The following is a 21941-nucleotide window of genomic DNA, read 5'->3' on the forward strand; positions in this document are numbered from 1 at the left end:
TTGAAAGGATTTTAGTAAAATGCTTTCCTTCTTCATGATTGAGGATAATTTGTTTCACATAGGTATTAAATAATGTGCTTTAAATAATTGATAGAAGGATAGATAGCTCTACAGTTGAGTTCTATCTATCTATCCATCTCTATATCTCTATCTATCCGTGATTCCTCTTCCCCTTCCCTCACCACCTTTGTTGTTCTGGTATGGCCTCAGCATTTTCATTTTGTAAGACTGGATTGGAATGGTTATGATTTGTCTTGTTAATTTAGCCATTCATATATTTGTAGTTAGACATTTTCTTTAAATTCTCTATATCGCTAAAATATAATTGCATACAATAGGTTCTGAAGATTCTTTTAAAGTATCTTCTCTATTGTGTATTCCCATTTTTATTTTTTAAATTTTATTTTTATTTATCATTTCCCCACTCTTCTTCTTTTCTGTTTAATCTCTTAATTTTTCAAGATTTCTTCCTTTTTTAAAAAAACCTGTTTAGAGTTTGTTACTTTGTTGATCCTGTTTGGTTTTTTTTTAATTGCATTCTCAGTTCATTAATTCTCTTTTTTTCTTTTTTGTTCATTTTAGCTATAACAACTGTTGGGCAAGAGAGGTATCTACGTAAAGCAGAACACACACACATACAGACACACAGACACATTCTCTCCCCCCCCCCGCCTCTCCCTCTGCCTCCCTTCCTCCCCCCTTTCATCACACCCTCTCTTCTCCAATACTATCTATTTGTAATAGTTCTTTCTCACATAGTTGTTGATAATTTTAAAGTTTGATTTTTGAACTGTTATTCATGATGTTCTTGTTAAGTTTCCATTTACACCTTAATGCTTATTTTCAATATAGTCTTTTTTGGACATTGCAAATTTTTTTTGACCTGGCAATATGATAGCAACTCTTGCTTTTTTTTTTTAGAATCACATAACCCAGGGTAGCTAGGTGGCACAGTAGATAGAGCACCAGCCCTGGAGTCAGGAGGACCTAGCTATGTGACCTTGGGCAAGTCACTTAACCCCATTGCCTTAAAGAAAAATTTAGAAAAAAGAAAAGAGAATCACATGACCCATTGTTAATTTTGTTTTAATCTCTAACTTTCATTATGTTCCTTTGCTTATTATATTTAATTAAATTTTTTCAGTCAACAAAAAACTGCCTTCCCTCCGTCCTACCTCCAGCCTCCCCAAATTGAGAAAGAAAAGCAAACCACCACCCCCTTATGAACTTAAATAGTGAAGCAAAACAATTCCCCACATATTCCAAGTATATATGCATATTGAATATGTGATACATATTTTTTCTCTCTTTAATCTTTCTACCAGGAAGTAGGTAAAATGTTTCCTTAGGTGTCTTCTAGAATTATGGCTCGTCGTTACACTGATCATAATTCTTTAATCTTTCAGAGTTTCTTTTAATATACTTTAAAATATTGCTATTTGGGATAACTATGGTCATGTGAAAAAATAATCTATAAAATATTATCATATAAATTAGTCTCATTCCTTTCATATCAATTTATACAATTCTTCCCAGATTTCTTTGAAATCATCCCTTTTAGCATTTTTTACAGCACAATAATTACTGTATATAAATGGAATAGATATTAAAGCCACTCCCCAACTGATTTCTGTTTTTGTTTCTTTTCCACTATTAAAAAAAAAAGACTATTAAATGTGTTATTCCAGGATCTCAGAGAAAGCCCAGCCTGGGGATTGCAAACTGCTCCCAAAGTGGCACATGGTCTAGGATAGAGTGATGTGTTCTCACCCCAGTCTGAGCCCTTTGAGCTCCAGCTGTGAGTCTGTCACCCAGGTTTGGGCTTGAGCCCCTGGGCTTACCCTATTTGACCTTCCTTTAGACCACAGGAGGAAAGCTCTTCTTTGTTCTGAGATGCCTGTGCCTTTTCTATTCCTCTACAGACTTCAAATTCAGATGTAAACTAACTGGAACTGAGATGCTGCTCTCCTGCTTTGGTCTGAACCATCCAACTACTACTTTTTTTTTTTTTTTTTTTTTTGGTTTTTGCAAGGCAAATGGGGTTAAGTGGCTTGCCCAAGGCCACACAGCTAGGTAATTATTAAGTTTCTGAATTCAGATTTGAACCCAGGTATTCCTGACTCCAAGGCCGATGCTTTATCCACTAGACCTAGCCGCCCCCACTGCTACTTTCTTTTAAGCTTATTTCTTACTTGATACAAAGTCTAGGGCCTGCCTTCTCTCTCTCTCTCTCTCTCTCTCTCTCTCTCTCTCTCTCTCTCTCTCTCTCTTTTTAGTTTTTGCCAGGCTGTGGGGTTAAGTAGCTTGCCCAAGGCCACACAGCTAGGTAATTATTAAGTGTCTAAGGTCGGATTTGAACTGAGGTACTCCTGACTCTAGTGTCAGTGCTCTATCCACTATGTCATCTAGCTTCCCCCCGTCCCTTCTTCTGTTACCCCTAGGCTCAGATATCCCTCCTGAGACTGCTCTGAAATTTAAAAATCCGATCTTCCCTTTTGCTTTTTTTTCATTGCCTTATCCTAAGTTCCTTAAATTTAACAATTAAACTGTCCATTTTTTTTAGTTATCACCTTCCTCCCAACCCAGTTTTGATCCTTTCTCTTGCCTGCCTAAATAAGCAAATTGTTCAATTTTATTCCTTATTCCCTTAAATCCTTGAAATATCATTCTTTTGTGATCCCCCCAAGACTTTACATTTCTTTGTCATTATACCTGTCTAATCTATTCTGAATTCTTCCCTTTGTCTCCCCTCCCCACCACCCATTCATGAGATATCCTGAGGGTACTCTTTTTTTGTATTGCTTTTTTAAAGTCTGTAGTCCTATTGAAAAGTAGAGTAACTCTGAAGGAAGGCCACACTATTGCAAAGACCCTTCTTTATTTCCTTGATAATCTCCATCTGTCCTTTTTTTCCACTCCCAAAGCCTTCTCTTGGAGACCTTTACCACCTGTCCTCTAGTCTTATGCAATAACCTTTTCACTTTGGGAATCTAAGCTTCCAGTTACTTCTCTCTCCAATTCATCCTTTATGCAGCATCAAAATGATCTTATAAGCAGGAGTGACTCAATTTCTTGCTCAAAAACCTTCAGGTGTGACAAAATATAGACTCCTTAAATTGACAATTCACCTCATTCATGATGTCATTCTACTTATATATGTATGTGTATGTATATATTTTTACTTACATGTATAACACACATATATAAAACTATAGATATGTATAACTATATAATTACATATATATGTATAGTTTCTGTTGGTCACCAAACTGGCCTACCAGCTAGTTCCCAGACTCAATATCTCATATTCCCATCTCTTTGTTTTCCTTCCTACTTGGATTGCACTCTTCCTCACCTTTGTCTCTTGCTTCCAGGACTCAGTCCAGGGGCTGACCTTTTCTAGAAAACCTCTTCAGATATCCACAATTATTCCTGCATTCTACATCCATGAACTTTGGAGAGCTTATTTTTGTGCATGTTATATCTTCATTCTACTTCATTCTTTCAGGAGAATGTGCTCCTTAAGGACAATGGCTATTTTTGCCTTTGTATTGTTAAGGTCCGAGAAGAGTCCCCAATTACAGAACAGAGGCACTGGACGGGATGGAGATGCAATAGCAAGAGTTTATTAAACTAGCTCGAGCTAGGGTTCCGTCCTAGGACAGGGATCCTGGAGCCTCGAGTAAAACGAGGAGAGTCTTTATATATTGTTCAGTAGGAGAGTTCCAAGCATCTGCTGGTTGTCTTGAGATAGTGTAGCATGTTTTCATTGAATGCAGGTCCTCGGGGAGGTTCCCCCGTTGCATGGTCCGATAGATGACTAGGCAGAAACTTAGGAGCAGAATTTAGGCAAAAGTTTGTAGGTTTCAAAACTCAGGATCTTACAGTATTTCCAGTGCATAATAGTACTTGACACATAGTAGACACTGAATAAATAAATCTTTGTTGAAAGTACAAGTCTGTGTCTTAAATCCCAATTTGTACTGGTTAATTGAGGTCAGTCTTTGGTGTTGCCAACCTTTGAAAATAGGTGATAAGAAATTAAGACTAAATATCATGAAATTATGATTATATTTGATCCCAAAGAAAAGCTAAGAGACTAAACTTCCTATCTTCTTTGCACAGAAAGAGGATTAGGAATATGAAACATATTATGTAATTTTAAGTTTGATTGATTTGTTGATTTGTTTGAACTTTTAAAAAATTCTTTTTCCTGAGAAATTGCTTCTTGAGAGGATTATAGGAAAAGAAATATTTGGAAATGAAGGTGATGGAAAAAAATGCTAATAAAAATGCAAGTGGTTGATAACCTTTCAAATTGTCAAAGATGACAAAAAAGAAACTTGACAAATGGTGGAGATACTACTGGGTAACAGAAACATTAATATATCATTAATGAATTTGTGAATCTGTCTAGCCATTCTAGCATCCAGTCACTAAACTACGCATATTCTTTGACCTAATGATAAAACTACCAGACCTATAATCCAAAGAGATTTTTAAAAAGAGCCGGAAAGGACATGCTTGAAATATAAAATATATTCCTATGTACATATGCATATACATGTACATACTCTGTCTTGGCAAACAAAACTGACATCTGTCAGTTAGAAAATGACTGAACACAGTATTGTAAATGAGTCTAATGGGACTCATTTCATAAGAAATGAAGAAAAGAATGGTTTTAGAGGAAGCTAGGAAAACTTGATACAAACTCACAAAAACAAATTATACAAAAAAGATAACTTGAAAGCTCAAGAATTCTGATCAGTGTGATAACCAACCACAATTCCAGAGGATTAATCATAAAGCACACTATGCCCCTCTTGGCAGATGATTTGTTGTTGGTTGTCCTTCAGTATCAAAGAACACCAAGATGACATCACCATGTGTGAGTGTGTCCAACTGTGGCTGATCAGACCAATACAAGCTTGGAATGCTGTACCACCCTCAAATTGTCCACAGGAACACCTGGAGTATTTATTCTAAACTTGACATGTGTCACATTTCCTGTTTCAATTCTACATCCCTCATAAAGTGCATCCTCCTCACTGATGAGGACATGCCATGCTGGGTGGTCCTGTGTCAGTGTCTCCCATGTTGTACAATCAATTCTAAGTTCTACACTGAGGCTTTCAGGTGTCTCGTTATCTCTTCTTCTGACCCTCTTGAGCACTTGCTCTGTGTTAGTTCTCCATAAAATAGTTTTTCTGGCAAGCATACGCCTGGCATTCTAACAATGTGTTTCAGCCCATTGTAGTTGAAATTGTTGGTATGCTAGGCAGTTTAGCTTGAGAAAGGACCTAGAGTCAGGTATCTTCTCCTGCCAGGTGTTCTTCAGAATCTTCCTAAGACAATTTAAATGAAAGTGATTCAGTTTTCTGACATGGTCCTGGTAGACTGTCCAGGTTTCACAGGCACATGGCAATGAGGTCAGCATAGTGGCTCTGTAGACCTTCAGTTTGGTAATCAATCTAATACCTCTTCTCTCATATTTTCTTTTGGATCTTCCCAAATACTGAGCTATCTCTGGCAATGTGTGTGTGTGTCACCCTCATTGTCAATGTGTACCTCTCTGGAAAGGACACTGTCAAGGTAAGTGAACTTGTCCACAGTACTCAAAACTTCTCCATTTGCTGAAATCAATGGTTCCACATATGTACAGTGTGGTGCTGGCTGATGGTGTTTTCTTGGTATTAATTGTTAGACCAAAATTAGAGGAATCGTGGTATCTTACAAAGGACTAGTCTTGGAAATGAAAGGAATTCCTGGTAGGAAGGAGTAATCTTGGTGATGAGAGAAATCAGCATCTTAGAAAGGACTAGTCTTAAAAATGAATGGAATCATGGTATCTCACAAAGGACTAGTCTTGGGAATGAGAAGAATCATGATATCTTAAAAAGGTTAGTCTTAAAGATGAGAAGAATGACATTTTACAAAGGACTAGTCTTGGAGCCAGAAAGACCTGGGTTTAGGCCCCACTTGTCATATTCACTAATAGATTAGAGTGCCCACATTGGGAGAGATGTTTTAACCTTTAAGTGCCATCAAGAAATCCTCAAAAGGTGTTATGTTATTGACATTGCATATTGCTCTGTCAGAAGCAGACCCCACACCTGGAGTTCCCTACACGTTAAAAAGTACAGGTCCAGATTAAATAAACTGTATTCTTGAAGATGAGAAACCCTTATAATGAGGGGCAGCTAGCTGATTCAGAGGTAAGAGTGTGAGACTTGACTAGCAAGACCTGCATTCATATCCTGTCTCAGATACTTGGTAGTGATATAAACCTACAATTCACTTAACCCTGTTCAGCCTCAATTCCTTATCTGTACAATTAGGATAATGATAGCATCTGTCTGATAGGATAAAGTACTTTGCCAACCTTAAAATCCATATAAATATTAGCCCTTTTTATTAATACTACCACCCTCCCAAAACAAAAACTTGAGCTTTTGAATAATCTGATTCTTCTCCCATCTTTTATCCAGGGCTTAAGTATTATCTAAAAAAAAAAACAGGACACAAGGGGGGGGGGAGTAAAATTCAAAACCTTACCAAAAAATGATAGGTAGAAACTACTATTGTATATATTTGGAAAACAAATAAAATTTATATAATTTTTAAAAAGCAGGACACAAAAAGGGTAACAAATAGGACAGTTATATAGTCTCTTTCACAATGAAATTCTGATAAACTGTTTTCTACTAGCAGCTGCTCTCCAGACCTAGGTAAGACTATTCTGTGGAGACACATGGAGGGTTTTGCAGATTCACACACTTGGGAGCTATGGGCAGAACACCAAGTAAAATGTTTGTTGACAACATCAAAAGGTTCTAAAGTCTGATCTTGGAGTTCTTTCAAGAAGCCCTCTGTCCCAGACATTCTAACACTCAGTTTAAAAGCAAATTAAGAGGGGTAGAGCCAAGATGGTGGAGTGAAGGCAGCATTTCCCAGGAACTCCTTCCCCCAAAAACTCCAAAAGCCAACAAATTATGACTAGTCAAAATTTAGAGGGGCAGAACCCACAGAAAGACTGATACATTTCCCCACTCCAAAATAGCTTAGAAATTCCACGGAAAAGGTGTGTTTCACCAGGACTGGGGGTTGGAAAAAAAGCCCCAGCTACAAGGCAGCCCAGCCCAGCCCACAGATCACCGGCAACAGCTTGAAGGGGCCGGGGCCGTGAGAACTGCTACACCAGAATGAGTGTGAAGTGAGGAGCACCAGCCACAGAATCTACAGCAAGAATCTGGAGAAAGCAGCCTGCACCCCTACAGACAGTAAGGGGTCAGGGAAGCCTGCAGAGATTTTTCTGCTCTCCTTCAAGAAGGACTCTGCTGCTAGCCTACACTCAGATCCAGGTTGCAGTTTGGGCTTCCATGCTGAGTAGCCAAACTGAATCCCTCCTTATAGCTCCAGGGCAGAGGGAAGTACAGGGGCCATCTACATATCAAAGCACAGGCAAGAGAGCAATAAGAGCTTGGAGGAATAAAGGTCCCAGTGGGGTTCCCCCCCCAAAAAAATCCCCAAAGCCTTGCAAGTGCTGTCTTGATCTGAGGAAATGAGTAAACAACAGAAAAAAGAAGAATCTGACCAATAGAAAATTACTTTAGTCCCATGGAAGATCAAAACACATACTCAGATGATGACAAAATCGAAACTCCTGTATCCAAAACCTCCAAGAGAAATAGAAAATGGGCTCAGATTATGGATGAGCTCAAAAAAAGACTTTGAAAAGCAATTAAGGGAGATGGAGGAAAAATTGGGAGAAGAAATGAGAGCAAGGCAGAAAAATTGTGAAAACCAAATCAGCTTGGTGAAAAATAAACAAAAAAATACTGAAGAAAATAATGTTAAAAACCAATTTAGGCCTAATGGAAAAAGCAAAACAAAAGGCAAATGAAGAGAAGAATGCCTTAAAAATCAGAATTGGCCAGCTGGAAAAGGAAATAAAATAGCTCTCTGAAGAAAATAACTCCTTCAAATGAAGAATGGAACTAAAGGAATCTGATGACTTTGTAAGAAATCAGGGAGAAATAAAACTCTTTCCAAAAAGGCAAAAATTAGAAGAAAATGTGAAATATTTCATTGAATAAACAACCAACCTCGAATATAGATCCAGAAGAAATCATTTAAAAATTATTGGTTCATCTGAAAGCCATGATCAAAAGAGCCTAGGCTTCATTTTTCAAGAAATAATACAGCAAAATTGCCCTGAGATCCTAGAAGCAGAGGGTAAAATAGAAATCAAGAGAATTCACTGGTCACCTCCTGAAAGAGATCCCAAAAGAAAAACTTCCAGGAATATTATAGCCAAATTCCAAAACTCCCAAATCAGGGATAAAATTCCAAAAGCTGCCAGAAACAGACAATTCAGCTACCGAGGCTCCATAGTCAGGATTACACAAGATCTAGCATCATCTACATTACGGGCTTTTAGGGATTGGAATATGATATTCTGGAAGGCAAAAGATCTTGGTTTACAACCAAGAATCAACTACCCAGCAAAACTGAACATCCTCTTTCAGGGGAAAAGATGGACTTTAATTTAAACAGGGGACTTTCAAACTTTCCTATTGAAACAACCAGAGCTAAAGAGAAAGTTTGATCTCCAAGTACAGGACTCTGGTGAACCATAGAGAGGATAGATGAGAAGGACTAATTATGAGGAACTTAATGATGTTGAACTGTTTGTATTCATGCATAGGAAAAAGATATTGATAACTCATGAACATTCTCATTTATAAGAGCTGTTAGAAGGAGAGCGTGTGTGTGTGTGTGTGTGTGTGTGTGTGTGTGTGTGTACAGGACATAGGAAGGAGCAGAATATAATGATATAATATGGTAAAAAGATTGAGTCAATGGTTGATAAAGGAAAGTACTGGGAGGAAGGGAAAGATGATGAAGAAGCCTAAGATATTTCACAAGAGTCAAGACAAAGCTTTTTCAATGGACTGGAAAGGGGGAAGGCAAGGGGGAATGAGTGAGCCTTCATTCTCATCAGAAATGGCTCAAAGAGGAAAAGCATACACACTTAATAAGGTGAGGAAATCTATCTTACCCTAGAGAAAAAGAAGAATGGGATGGGGGAGGGAAGGGGGGAATAGGTGATAAAAGAGAGGGAAGATCGAGGGAGAGGGTACTGGGATACAATACACTTTTGGACAGGGCCAGGATGAAAGGAGAGAGAATAGAATAAATGAGAGTGGGGAGGAATAGAATGGAGGTACAGCTAGTAATAGCAACTGTGGGAAAAATGTTGAGGCAACTTCTCTGGTGGACTTATGATAAAGAAAGCAGCTCACCCCAGAAACAGAGCCATTGGAATGTGAACACAGACTGAAGTACATTTTTGGGTTTTTTTAAATGTCTCTCTATTCTTGTGGTTTCTCATCTTGGACGTGGGGAGGGGTTATGCTTACTCTTATAACATTCAATTTTGATCATTGTATAGCAAGGAAACAATGTAAAGACCATCAGACAGCCTTTTGTTGGGGGGGAGGGCAAATTGTAAAATTCAAAACCTTACAAAAAATGATAGGTAGATATTACTATTGTATATAATTGGAAAACAAATAAAGTGTTAATAAAAAAAGCAAATTAAACCCAAGGTGGAGGTCATAATAAGATAAAGACATGTGAAACAATAGCAGCAAACGAGTCTTTAATATTTTATTGGATTTCCTTCTGTGTAGTGGATGGCCACTACCTCTGGACCACTTAGTTTAGCTATGTTCTTTCTGGCCATGTCTACCTTAGTTTCTTAGGCTACCCTAAGACTTGCATATTTATATTGTCTTTGCCATCTACCTAAATGAATTTGTGAAGCTCTACCTCAATGAATTTGAGAAACTCCTGGACCACAATGGTTTTGTTTTGTATTACCTATGGATCTCAGTAACTCTGACAACTCCTTGGTTATAATTCTGTGCGAGACTGCAGAACTCATCAACTAATAGGGACTTATAAATTAGTAGAAATCCTATGTATGCAACAACTGGTGGTTCAGTGGATAGAATGACAGACCTTGAATAAGGAAGATCTGAATTCAGATGGGTGAGTCTCTTAACCTTGTGTGCCTCAGTTTCCTCATCAGTAAATTGAACTGGAGAAGGAAATGGCAAACCATTCCAGGATCTGGCCAAGGAAACTCCAAAGGGGATCACAAGAACAGGAGGTGTAAATTATTAATCTGGATGAAGTCCAATTCTGTTTGCATTGTAAAGTAGGTTAAACAAGTCTCATTAAAGCAGTGTAAAATCTCACTAATACTTTTAGCTTTTGCCCTTCTCTTTTACTGTGGGAGAAGATGAAGGGAGGAAGAGATTTGGGAATTCTTTTTTTTTTAAATGCATGTTTAAAAAAACATGAAAAAATTATTTTAGCTTGACTCCTTTGAGAATGAGACAGTGTGGTTCATTGGAAATAATTCAAGAGTTTGAAATTCTGTTAATGGCAAATCATTGAATTTCTTTGGACCTCAGTTTCCTTATCTGTTAAATGTACAGTACCTTCCAAAGTCCTTCCCAATTCTAAATCTATGACCTTTGTGTAAAAGGAAAGTTCCTGTTTGGGATTAGTTTGAATTCAAACTAATGACCTCAAGGAGTTTACATTCCACCTAGATGGAGAGTGGTATTATTGTCTTTATCATTTATACTTTGGCATCTTATATGTAAAAATAGTTAAGAATCATTCCCCTTTAACAAAGATATTTCAATACACCTTTCCCTGTAACAGTCCTTCATTTCTCTTAACCTTGTTTGCCTCAGTTTCCTCATCTGTAAATTGAACTGGAGAAGGAAATGTCAAACCACTCCAGGATCTGGCCAAGGAAACTCCAAATAGGATCACAAGAGCAGGGGGTGTAAATTGTTAATCTGGGTGGAGTCCAGTTCTGTTTGCATTATAAAGTAGGTTAAAGGAGTCTCATTAAAGCAGTTTAAAATCTCACTAATACTTTTAGCTTTTTCCCTTCTCTTTTACTGTGGGAGAAGATGAAGGGAGGAAGATATAAAAATCTAACAACCATTTTTCATAGAGCTTTTCAGCTTTAAAAGAGTGAAATTTACCACAAAGGTAATGTGAATGTATAGCTAATATTTGAATGTATAGCTAATAAAGTATACTTATTACCATAGAGTATATCCCTACTTATTTGTAAATTCTTAGTGTTTCCACCTTGATCAAAGTAAATGATAATCAATTACTGAAATCACATGAACCTTTTATACACTAAAAAATGATCTGGAGAAAGTTATAAAAAGTCTGAAAGTTCTATAAGACACAAATCAAAGTTTTAATGAGCAAGCCAGTTTTTTGAATGAGTTGTTTTAAGATATAATCAGAAAAGGAAGGAGTGAATTTTTTAAATCCTAATTTAATCTTTGGTTTTGTTAATTCCTCTTTTTTCTCCTTTCTAACATCTAGGAAAGTATTAAAAGACATCAATATTTGAATTCATTTTCATCCAGTGACAATACTTCTGCCATCTATGGAATAAATGAGTTTTCTCAGTTGTTTCCTGAAGAGTTTAGAGGTATAATCTAAATGGTACTATTTACTTCCTAATTAATTTTCTATGTCTTTGTGAATTATTTCAGTCTCAGATTGTAAAGTGACATTAGGTATAAAATTTCTATTTATCTTTCAATTCAATTTAACAAGCATTTCATATGTGCCAAATTTTTGCTAAGCTCTTTGGGTTACTAAAATAAAAATTAAATGATGCCATTCCTCAAGGAGTTTACATTCCACCTGGGAGAAGAGTAGTATAATTATCCTTATCATTTGTACAGTGACATCTTGGATAAGTATAGTTCTAAGCTTTAAACCAGAGGTTCTTAATTTTTATATGTAGGTCATAAAATTCTTTTGGCAATCTGGAGACACCTGCTGATTTCTTAGAATAATACCTAGCTTATAATTAAGAAAATTCTAAATTTCAGTTAATAGTTTACTAAAATAAAAATGCTATTCCATCCAAGTTCACAGACCCTTTGAAATCTAGAATCCCATATAGATTTCTCAAGCTAATTCTATATTTGTTTAAGCAACATCATAATTTAAGAAACAAAATCCTCTTCTCTGCATTTTAGTTTGTGTTTAATTTGTTTGATTTTGTTTCCCTAGTACTCGAAGGGACCTTAGAAATCACCTGCTTCAGTTCTTTTATTTAGAGGTAAAAAAAATGAGGTCTATAAAAGTAAAATGACTTACCCATGGTTACTCATAGTTTGTAACTCCATAAAACACAGATTAAGTCCTGGGGAAGAAAATAAACTTAGTCAATAATTGATCAGTTGAAAGACATTGATCAAGAAATTCATATTTGCAAGGTATTTTGAAAAGTGATGGGAATACAAAGGGGAAAAAATAAGTTTCTGCTCTCAAAGTGATTATGTTCTATAGTGTCTAGTTTAGGAGCTTCCTCTTCTGCTTTTTCCCCTTCAAAAACTAACAGTGATTAAGTTCTGTCTGCTCCACAAAGTCTTTCCTAATAAAATAAAGGTATACTTATCATTTATTTTTGGTTAAAGAACCTAAAAATCATGATGAAAAATTTTATCTCAAGAGAAAGCTGATGGAGTCTGAATATCTTTATTTTTCTTGAGATAATGGGAGGGGAGGTTTGGGGGAAAGGGTTATGTATTCTTTTACCACTTGAGTAATCTGAAAATATGTTTTGAATTTTTTCACATGTATAATCCATAGCAAATTGCTTGCCTTCTTATTCAGTGGAGTGGGGAGAGAGAATTTAGTACTCAAAATTTTTAAATGAATGTTGAAAATTGGGTTTAGATGTTACTGGGGAAAAATAAAATTCTAAAGAACTTGAAAGTCTGAATAGTATGGTGGAAAAAATATTAGATAGCAGATGAGACCATATGAATTCTCATTCTGATCCTGCCTTTAACTGGCTTCATGACCTAAGACTTCTAGTTTCCTATCTCCTTTGTCTTCTTCCTCTTCTACTCTCTCTCAGTGTGACACTATTTCTCTCTGCCTTAGGTTCTTGACTATAAAATAAGTGAATTTGGTTAGATTATCTCTATGATAAGCCTATATCACCCAAACATAGCTGTGTATGTGAATTTTTTGCTCTCTTACCAATGATAGGTATTAAAAAAAACCTTGGATATGTTTAAAAGAAAGTATCAGGGTTTGAAGAGTCATTGTTTCATATTGAGTTTGCAGTCCACTGAAATTATTCAGTTTTTTCACACAAGCAGTGTCTGGAAAATAATTTTATTTAATTAAATAGTATTGTATTATATCTTTAGTAAATTGTACCTTTAAATTCTCAGGAAGTATGTTAAATTTGTTATATTTTTACGTTTAAAATTGGTGGATACATTTGTCTTGGGCACAATATTTCCCAACAAATAGCCCACATAGCACATTCCCACTTCCTCAAAGATTTAGTTTATTGATTCATAAATGATTATATCCTTTGGTTTTAAATTGGAGCAGCTGGGTGATACAGTGAATAGAGTATTGGTATTTGTATTGGAATCAGGAAACTTACTAGCTGTGTGAACCTGGACAAGTCACTTAACCTTGTTCAAATCTGTAAAACGACTTAGAGAAGGAAATAACAAACCAGTCTAGCATCTTTGTGAAGAAAACCCCAGATGGGGTCAGACATGACTCAGTTGATTCCTTATGGAAGGAATTCGATCCTTATTGAAGGTGAGGAAGATATGCTGGAGAGGGAGGGAATACATTCAGGGTTAGGCTTCAGGTGCAAGATTATTTATCTTAAGAATGAATGCAGTTGAGAACAGGTAATCAGTGCAGAAGTTAGAAATGGCATTCCTAATCAGCCCCAGATGTGGTAGAAAAGTTATCAGAAGTTCAGGTCGGGGAGTTTCTTTATTGGACCTAGAAAATGTTCATTATCAAAGCTAACATAAGAAGAATGAAAAGCACCTGATACAAAGTTTTACCGTATGAGCTTCCTTGGACCTTGGGATCCCTTAGGCTGGAGTCCCATCATAATATCTATAACATCAATCAATATAAAGTTTAGAATTCTCAAAATAACCCACTAGTGTTGGTTGTTGCCCTAGAGGGTATGCTTTAGGGGCATGGATCCAAATTGTTTTCTAGAATGGTTGGTAGTTTAAAGCTGTACAGCATTGAATTAGTGTACATGTTGTGCTACAATTCCTACAGCATTTTCCATTTTCCTTGTTTGTCATCTTAGCCAGTCTGAGTATGATATAGTGCCTTAGAAATACTTTCTTTGAATTTATCAAATTATTCATAATTGAGAGATTTTTTCATATAGCTAATAATAGCTTGCATTTCTTTCTCTGAAAACTGCCTCTTCATATCCCTTTGAAGCAGTTTGGGTCATAGATGATGAGCTAGGGCTCAAATAGAGAAAGAATTTCACAATGACTCACAACTCAGAGGGATAAGGGACAGATAAGTTTTATATTGCAGATCTAAGGTTATAGAATGTGGACTCTATCCCTATCTCTTCCCCCTACCAAAAGTTAGGCTTTATATATGGTTTTTCTAAATGACCTAGTTACCAGGAAAAGTGAGTCTGCAAAGTCATAGGGCAGAGGATTCTGTCAGGGTTCAGAGGAAACAGCTAGCAGTTTGTTATCATGTTGGGCTTCTGCCTCAGTTTCACTGTCCTTGTGGGATCATTCAAGTAGCAGGTCCCTATTGCTTTGGCAAAGATGATATCAATTGAAGGTCTGCTACAAGGGAAGCTTTTCTCGAGACTGGTAGCAAACTTTTCCCAAAGGGTTAATAATACCATTTTTCTATAATCTGCTTTGCAGATTATAGATCTTGCAGATCAATATAGCTCTTGATGTAATCTAACATAGAAAGGCACAGAATTTAACTATTTGCTTTCTGCTTAGCATTTCCACAGCAACAATTAATTGGGGAATAGCTTTTTTTTTCTGGTAAATTTGACTATTAGAAAGGAGACTTCTACCAGAGAAATTGACAAGATTTTCCTGCCACTTCCTGCTTTTCTTTCACAGCTATCTATTTGAGAAGCAAATCCTTCCCACTTCCATTATATGATGCAGAACTAAACATGCCAAGCATATACATGCCCTTGCCAATAAGATTTGACTGGAGGGATAAGCATGTCGTAACAAAAGTAAGAAACCAACAGATGGTGAGTACTGGCTTCCTCATTCCTTGCTATATTTATTGTTAAGTAATCATTTTAAGTACTGTGACTATTTTGATTAGATTTACAGGATCATCATCAGATCATATGACATTAGCGGTGACCAATTTTATAAGTAAGGAAATTGAAGTCTGCAGAATTTGATAGTTTACCCATAGTCATACCATAGCACTTGTAAGTGACAAAATCAAGATTTGAACTCAAGTCTTCAGATTCTAAATTCAGTGTTTTTTTCCCAACTGCTCTACTCATTCTCTTCCAGGGATGCTCTCTCCAATTTCCTATCTCTACTTCTGCCAGTTGGCAACTCTTAAAATTATTAATTTTGCCCTCAACACATGGATATATTATCTTTTTTCCCCCAAAAGTAACTGCACTGAGAGGTCCTAAGGATTTTTACTCCCCTTTCCTTCCAAGATTCCTCCAGGATGAAATATAAGATCCTCTGTTTGATTTTGAAATTCCTTCAAATTAACCTGGCTCCTTCCTCACTTTCCATTTTTTTATACCTCACTCTCCTCCACATACTCAGCAGTCCAGTGACACGTTATTCTTTTTTTAAAAAATTTTATTTAAGGCAGTGGGGTTAAGTGACTTGCCCAAGGTTATACAGCTAGGCAATTATTAAATGTCTGAGGCTGAATTTGAACTCCGGTTCTCCTTACTCCAGGGCTGGTACCCTATCCACTACACCACTTAACTGCCCCACATTTATTATTTTAACTAGAGAATCTCTCCCTCATCTCTTCCTCTAATCTCACTGACCTTCTTCAGATTGGAACTAAAATCCTGTTTTCTGCAAGAAGTCTTTCCCAGGGCGGCTAGGTGGCATAGTGGATAAAGCACTGGCCTTGGAGTCAGGAGTACCTGGGTTCAAACCAGGTCTCAGACACTTAATAATTACCTAGCTGTGTGGCCTTGGGCAAGCCACTTAACCCCATTTGCCTTGCAAAAAAAAAAAAAAACCTTAAAAAAAAAGTCTTTCCCAGACCTCTTTAACACTAGTGCTTTCCCTCTGTGGATTATTCCCAATTTTTTATATGTATGTAAACATGTATGAACATATATATGTATACATATGTATCCACATATGTGTTCATATTTTTGTTTGTGTACAATTGTTTGCTTATTGTCTCCCCATTAGACTATCAGTTTCTTGAGAACAAGGATTGTTTTATTTTTGCTTTTGTTTGTATTTATCTTACTTAAATTGTTGTTAAATAAAGTTAGATTCTAAATGACCCCTTTTTGGGGAGGTTTTCTTGGCAAAGATATTGGAATGTTTTGCCATTTTCTCCTTTAGTGGATTAAGTTCAAATCCGGCCTCAGGAGTGGACTGTCTGGGAGAGAGAGAGATTAAGTGACATTTTTTGAGGTCTCCCAGTTAAGTAGACATCAGAGGTTGGATCTAAAATCAGGTACCTTCTGTTTGCCTGAATCCACTGAAAGTGGAAATGTAAACCATTCCAATAGCTTTACCATGAAAACCCTAAATGGGATTACAGCGAGTCAGACATAACTAAAAACATCAACAACCAACTTCACCAGTGAGGAAACTAAGTTCAGTGGAGATTAAGTGAATTAATTACCTAAGCTCACACTGGTAGTAAGTTGAAGAACAGGGATATGATCCCAGGACTTTTAAATCCAAAATAAATGCTCTTTTTCACTAAGTCATTTACTTAGAATTCAGAATGTTTTCCCCTACCCCCCCCAAAAAGTGCATTTCTTTAAGGATTAAAGTTTAAAAAAGACATTTTCCTCACCACAATCCAATGTTATTGTAAATATATTATCCCTTTTCTACAGAAGAGAGATCTAGACCCACACTCAGAGGGGTAAGGTAATTTTGCCTAGGATCTCAGCTAGTCAACATCAGAGTAGAATTAGGTTATTGGTCTTTTAGAAGGAAGCAGCATTGTGGATTATAAAGACTGAGGTAGAGACTTCGCTTTCAGTCCAACCTCTGATATTTACTTAATGTGTGTGATGTCAAGTCTCCAAATCTCTCAACTCAGTTTCCTCACCTGTAAAAAAAATGGAAAAATAATGCTTTTTGCCAAGTGTCATGATATCAGATGACAAAAATGCTGTGTAAACTTTAAGGTGATATAAAATGTGAGTTGCAATGATAATAATTGCTAGTAATTTTATGTTGATTTAGGTTTTGCAAAGCACTTTTTAAATGAATTATAACATTTAATCTTCACAATATCCATGTGAGGTAGGCACTATTTATTAACCCCATGTTACAGAGGAAGCTGAGGCAGACATCATGCCTAGGATCACATAGCTAGTAAGTATCTGAGGTATGATTCTAACCCAGCCTGGGGAATATGGGTGTAGGAGGGATAGTGATATGGTCTGACCTGCACTTTGAGGATTGAAGTCTCCTAAATAGCCTCCTATGTTGTCATTCTTAACACCTTAGCAGTCTTTGCTATCAAACTGCTACTGCCATTAGAGAAACAGAAAAGGACCTCATAAGATTGAAGACCATTTTATATTTTTCTTTGTTTCTTGAATTGCTATGGATTTAATGATTTGGTACTGAGGGACCAATCTATAGCTGATGGGCCTCTCCATAATTAGGAACTGTATGAATTTTTATTCAACCAACATCACCTTGGAGAACAAAGGTGTCATCCACACTGCACTGAGTAGGACTATAGAAGTGGAAGACCCAGAAATTTTTTCATGAATTTTTATATTTCTTGTTGTCAATCTTGTGAGGTTCATAGGAAAAATGCCATTGCTAGTTTACTAAGGAGGTAATAAAATCCATAAAGAAGATAAGCAGCTTTCCCAAGGTTACACGAGTAATGGGAAAACCAAATCTATTCTGAACTCTAGTCCAATTTTCCTATTTGCACATGTTGTACTGTATGTGAGTACACACACAGTCTATGAGTAATCCAAGAGTTGTTTCCATTTTATGGTTGGTGAAAGGAAATAATTTACTTGAGCCAAATTTCTGTAAGCCAACATAAACTTTACTTTTGTTCAGAATATTGCAGAGCAAACTTGCCAATAATAAATAGTGCTCTTTATTTTTATATAATATAGTGCGGAGGATGTTGGGCCTTCAGTGTTGTGGGTGGAATCGAATCTGCCTATGCAATCAAAGGGGAGTTTTTGGAAGACTTAAGTGTCCAACAAGTCATTGACTGTTCATACAATAATTTTGGTTGCAACGGTGGATCTACTGTTAATGCCTTGAACTGGCTAAATAAGGTATTTGATTTTTAGTTTCCTCCTGATTGTACTTGGTTGTACATGCCTAAATACAAACAATTTGCACAATCTCTTCTTTAATCTAATTTACAGAATTTACTTCCTTAATCTAATTTATATTGCCTGTGTTAAACTGAGTCATTGGTTCTAGAGCAAAGTAAAGGGTAGTTTTCCAGATCTGTTCCCTAATCAGACTATATCTAGATTAGGACCTCAGTCCACTTTTAACCACTTCAATTTCTACCACGTTTTAGGAAGGGCAAATATAGTTGGATATTGTCCAGAAGAGAGAAGTACATAGAATTGTAGTCTTTATTATATTGTCTTGGTCTTCCCACGAGCAATAAATATGTTTAATTGTTTAGATTTGACTGTATTTATGTGAAGTGTTTTTAATTATGTTCATATAGTTCCTGGGTTTGTCTTGGCAGATCAATTATATTGTTGACATTATTTTAAAAGAAATTTCTCTTTCTATCTTGTTACTGGTCTTTGTTGGAAATATATAGAATTGCTGATGATTTATGTGACTTGACTTTATATCCTACAACTTGGTTAAAGTTGTTATTTCAGTTTATCTCCATTACAGAAATTACCTGCTTTTAGGTACATACTACTTATAATTTAAAGGAAAACTTCATTTATTTTGACACTTTCTGGTGTGTCTAATAGGAATGGGTCTTGCATTTTGTCAAAAGATTTTTCTATATCCATTGAGATAATCATGATTTTTGTTGGTTAATTATGCTGATAATGTTTCTAGAACTGAATCAGCTTAAGGATTTCTTGTATAAATCCTACCTTGTCATAATTGATGATAAATGTGACATACTGCTGAAATCTCTGTTAGTATTTTAAAATTTTTGCATCAATATTCATTATGAAAATTGGTCTATCATTTACTATAGGTTTAAGCATCAGCACCATATTTGTGTCATAAAAGCAATTTAATAGAACTCTTCCTTTTCCTCTTTTCCCAAGTAGTTTATATATTAGAATTAATTGTTCTTTAAATGTTTGATAGAATTCATTTGGGATTCTATTTGGCCCTGGGGATTCATTGAAGTTCAGTGGAGATTTGTTCAACTTCTTTTTCTAAAATGGGATTATTTAAGTATTCTATTTCCCTCTTCTGTTAATCTGCACAATTTATATTTTTTGAAAAATTCATCTATTTGAATGAAATTCATCTATGGAATCTAGTTGGGCAAAATATGCCAAAGTATTGTTTTAATTTTGTACTACTTGGTAGTGAATTCACCCTTTTTATTTTTGATACTAGTAATTTGATTTTCTTCTCTCTTTTAAAAATCAAATTAACCAATTGCTTATCTATTTTATTGTTTTTCCCATAAAACCAACTCCTAGTTTTATTTATTAGCTCAATTGTTTTTTACTTCCAATATTGCTAATCTTTCCTTTGATTTTCGGGATTCCTAATTTGGTATTTAATTGGGAATTTTTAATTACTATTTTTCTAGTTTTTTTTTAGCTGCACAACTAATTTATTTGTTTTGCTCTTTCTCTGTTTTATTGATATAAGTGTTTAGAGCTATAATTTTTCCCTAAGTACTACTTTGCTTTCCATAAATTTTGGTATGTTGTCTCATTGTTGTTCTCTTTAAAGAAATCATTGATTGTTTCTATGATTTTTTTATACAGGTCTTAAGAATTACAAGCATTATCTTCCTATGTAGGGATGTATATTTCTCTTGAGTCTTGTATTTGAAAATTGATTTAAATTTGAAAGAAATTATTGAATTGAATTTGAAAGAAAGTATCTAATTAAGAGTCTAAAGATCTGCATCTTTTTACCTGTGAAACTTTTATCATATCATCTCTTGATTTTGGTTTCCATGTCTGCAAAAATGAAAGGATTAGATGAGGTTACTTCTAAATTCCCTTCTAGCTCTAAATCTCATGATGTATGATGTTGATAATAATAGTTATGTTCAAAAGTTAGATAGTTTAAGTTTCAAGTCAGTCATTTAATTGTGATTTTTTTTTTCTTTTAGACTCAGGTAAGACTGGTGAGAGATTCAGAATACTCTTTTAAAGCTCAAACTGGATTATGTCATTACTTTTCTGGTTCACATGCTGGTGTTTCCATCAAAGGTTATTCTTCTTATGACTTCAGGTAAATATCCCTAATTATATTTTGTGTTTTTTTCTCATTATCAACAAAGGTACATATAATTATCTCTGATATATTGATTCTTTAAAGTTAATCACTGTATTTGACACATCCTGGTATCATAGCTATCCATGCTAACATATCCTGATTAAGAGCTCTATCTCCAAAACTTATTTCTCCATCTTACATATCTATCTCTGTTATTGGGTCCACCATTCACACAGTCACCAATGTTCAAAATACTGAAGTTATCTTTGAAACTTATTCTTTCACTTCTTATATACAATTAGTTATCAAGTACTGTTCATAATATACTGTCATTATCACACTCCTCAGCTATCCCATTACAACCATTGATCTGGTCTTTCATTATCACCCACATGAACCATTGCAGTAGTTTCCAAAAGATGTTTCAGTTTCCTCTATCCAGTCCTCTCCATTTCATATCCCTGGTCTAGTCATTCTTTTAAATATGGCCTCTACTTTTGTTGTTCTCTTGTTTCAGTTATTTTTGTCTCTCTGTGATCCCATTCTTGGCAAAGATACTGAAATGGTTTACCATTTCCTTCTCCAGCTCATTTTACAGATGAGGAACCTGAGGCAAATAAGATTAAGTGACTTACCCAGAGTCACATAACTAGTAAGAATCTGAGGTTGGATTTGAACTCAGATGTTTCTGACTCCAGGCCTAACACTTTATCCACTGTGCTATTTAGCAACCGTCCTCATCATCAACAACAAAGGACAGCTCTTTATTTCTTCCATTTCATACTTGACATAAAAAATTAAAAAGCATATATTGCTAAAGACTTAAAAGCTTGATATATTAATCTACAGCTACTCATATTCTCCCAGGATACATTAGAAGTTAAAACATCAAAGTATGAAACATTTAATAGGACAGCTGAATAGCCTTTGGCTCTGCACTGTCTAAATAATTCTAAAGATCCACATCATCTGCCAAGTCAAGCCTAGGCTTGGGCTTAGCGTTCTGTTGGTGATTATCTTCTCCAAAAAATGTTGTTGGCAAAAATTTCTTCCAGTCAGCTTTTTACTGAAGAAGCTTCTAACTTCACAAACCTACAATGTTGCTTGCAAGGTTAAAACCACTAACCCTCAGGATTATTATTCAGTCACTTATTCAGAGTAGAAAAAAATAGAACAGAAGATTTAGACTGGGCCTTTAAATCTCAACACAACTTTACATAAATGAATACCTACTCTCATCATCATATATGAGCAACTGTAACAGGTGTCATAGTCCCTTGCCTTTCAGTAACTTTAAGAGAAAGCACCACAGAGTTGCCATATTTTCAGCAGCATAGCAAGAGAGTAAGAGCATTTTTTTCTATTATAAGGGGAGTATTAAACTAGGGTATCATATGAGAAAAAGTGAACAGGAAT

The 21941-nt window shown here is 35.7% G+C and overlaps 1 protein-coding gene across 1 annotated transcript in view; it reads left to right on the forward strand.

Moving 5' to 3' along the window:
- The window catches only part of CTSO (cathepsin O), a 59264-nt gene that overhangs the window by 16107 nt on the left and 21216 nt on the right, over positions 1–21941 (forward strand). Inside the window, exons 4-7 of the mRNA XM_074231565.1 lie at positions 11434–11542; positions 15015–15154; positions 18236–18403; positions 20419–20540. Coding sequence (XP_074087666.1) covers positions 11434–11542; positions 15015–15154; positions 18236–18403; positions 20419–20540 — 539 coding nt within the window. The remainder of the gene's footprint in view (positions 1–11433; positions 11543–15014; positions 15155–18235; positions 18404–20418; positions 20541–21941) is intronic.

The sequence above is a fragment of the Macrotis lagotis genome, chromosome 3, assembly GCF_037893015.1.
Source record: "Macrotis lagotis isolate mMagLag1 chromosome 3, bilby.v1.9.chrom.fasta, whole genome shotgun sequence".
Taxonomy (NCBI): Eukaryota; Metazoa; Chordata; class Mammalia; order Peramelemorphia; family Peramelidae; genus Macrotis; species Macrotis lagotis.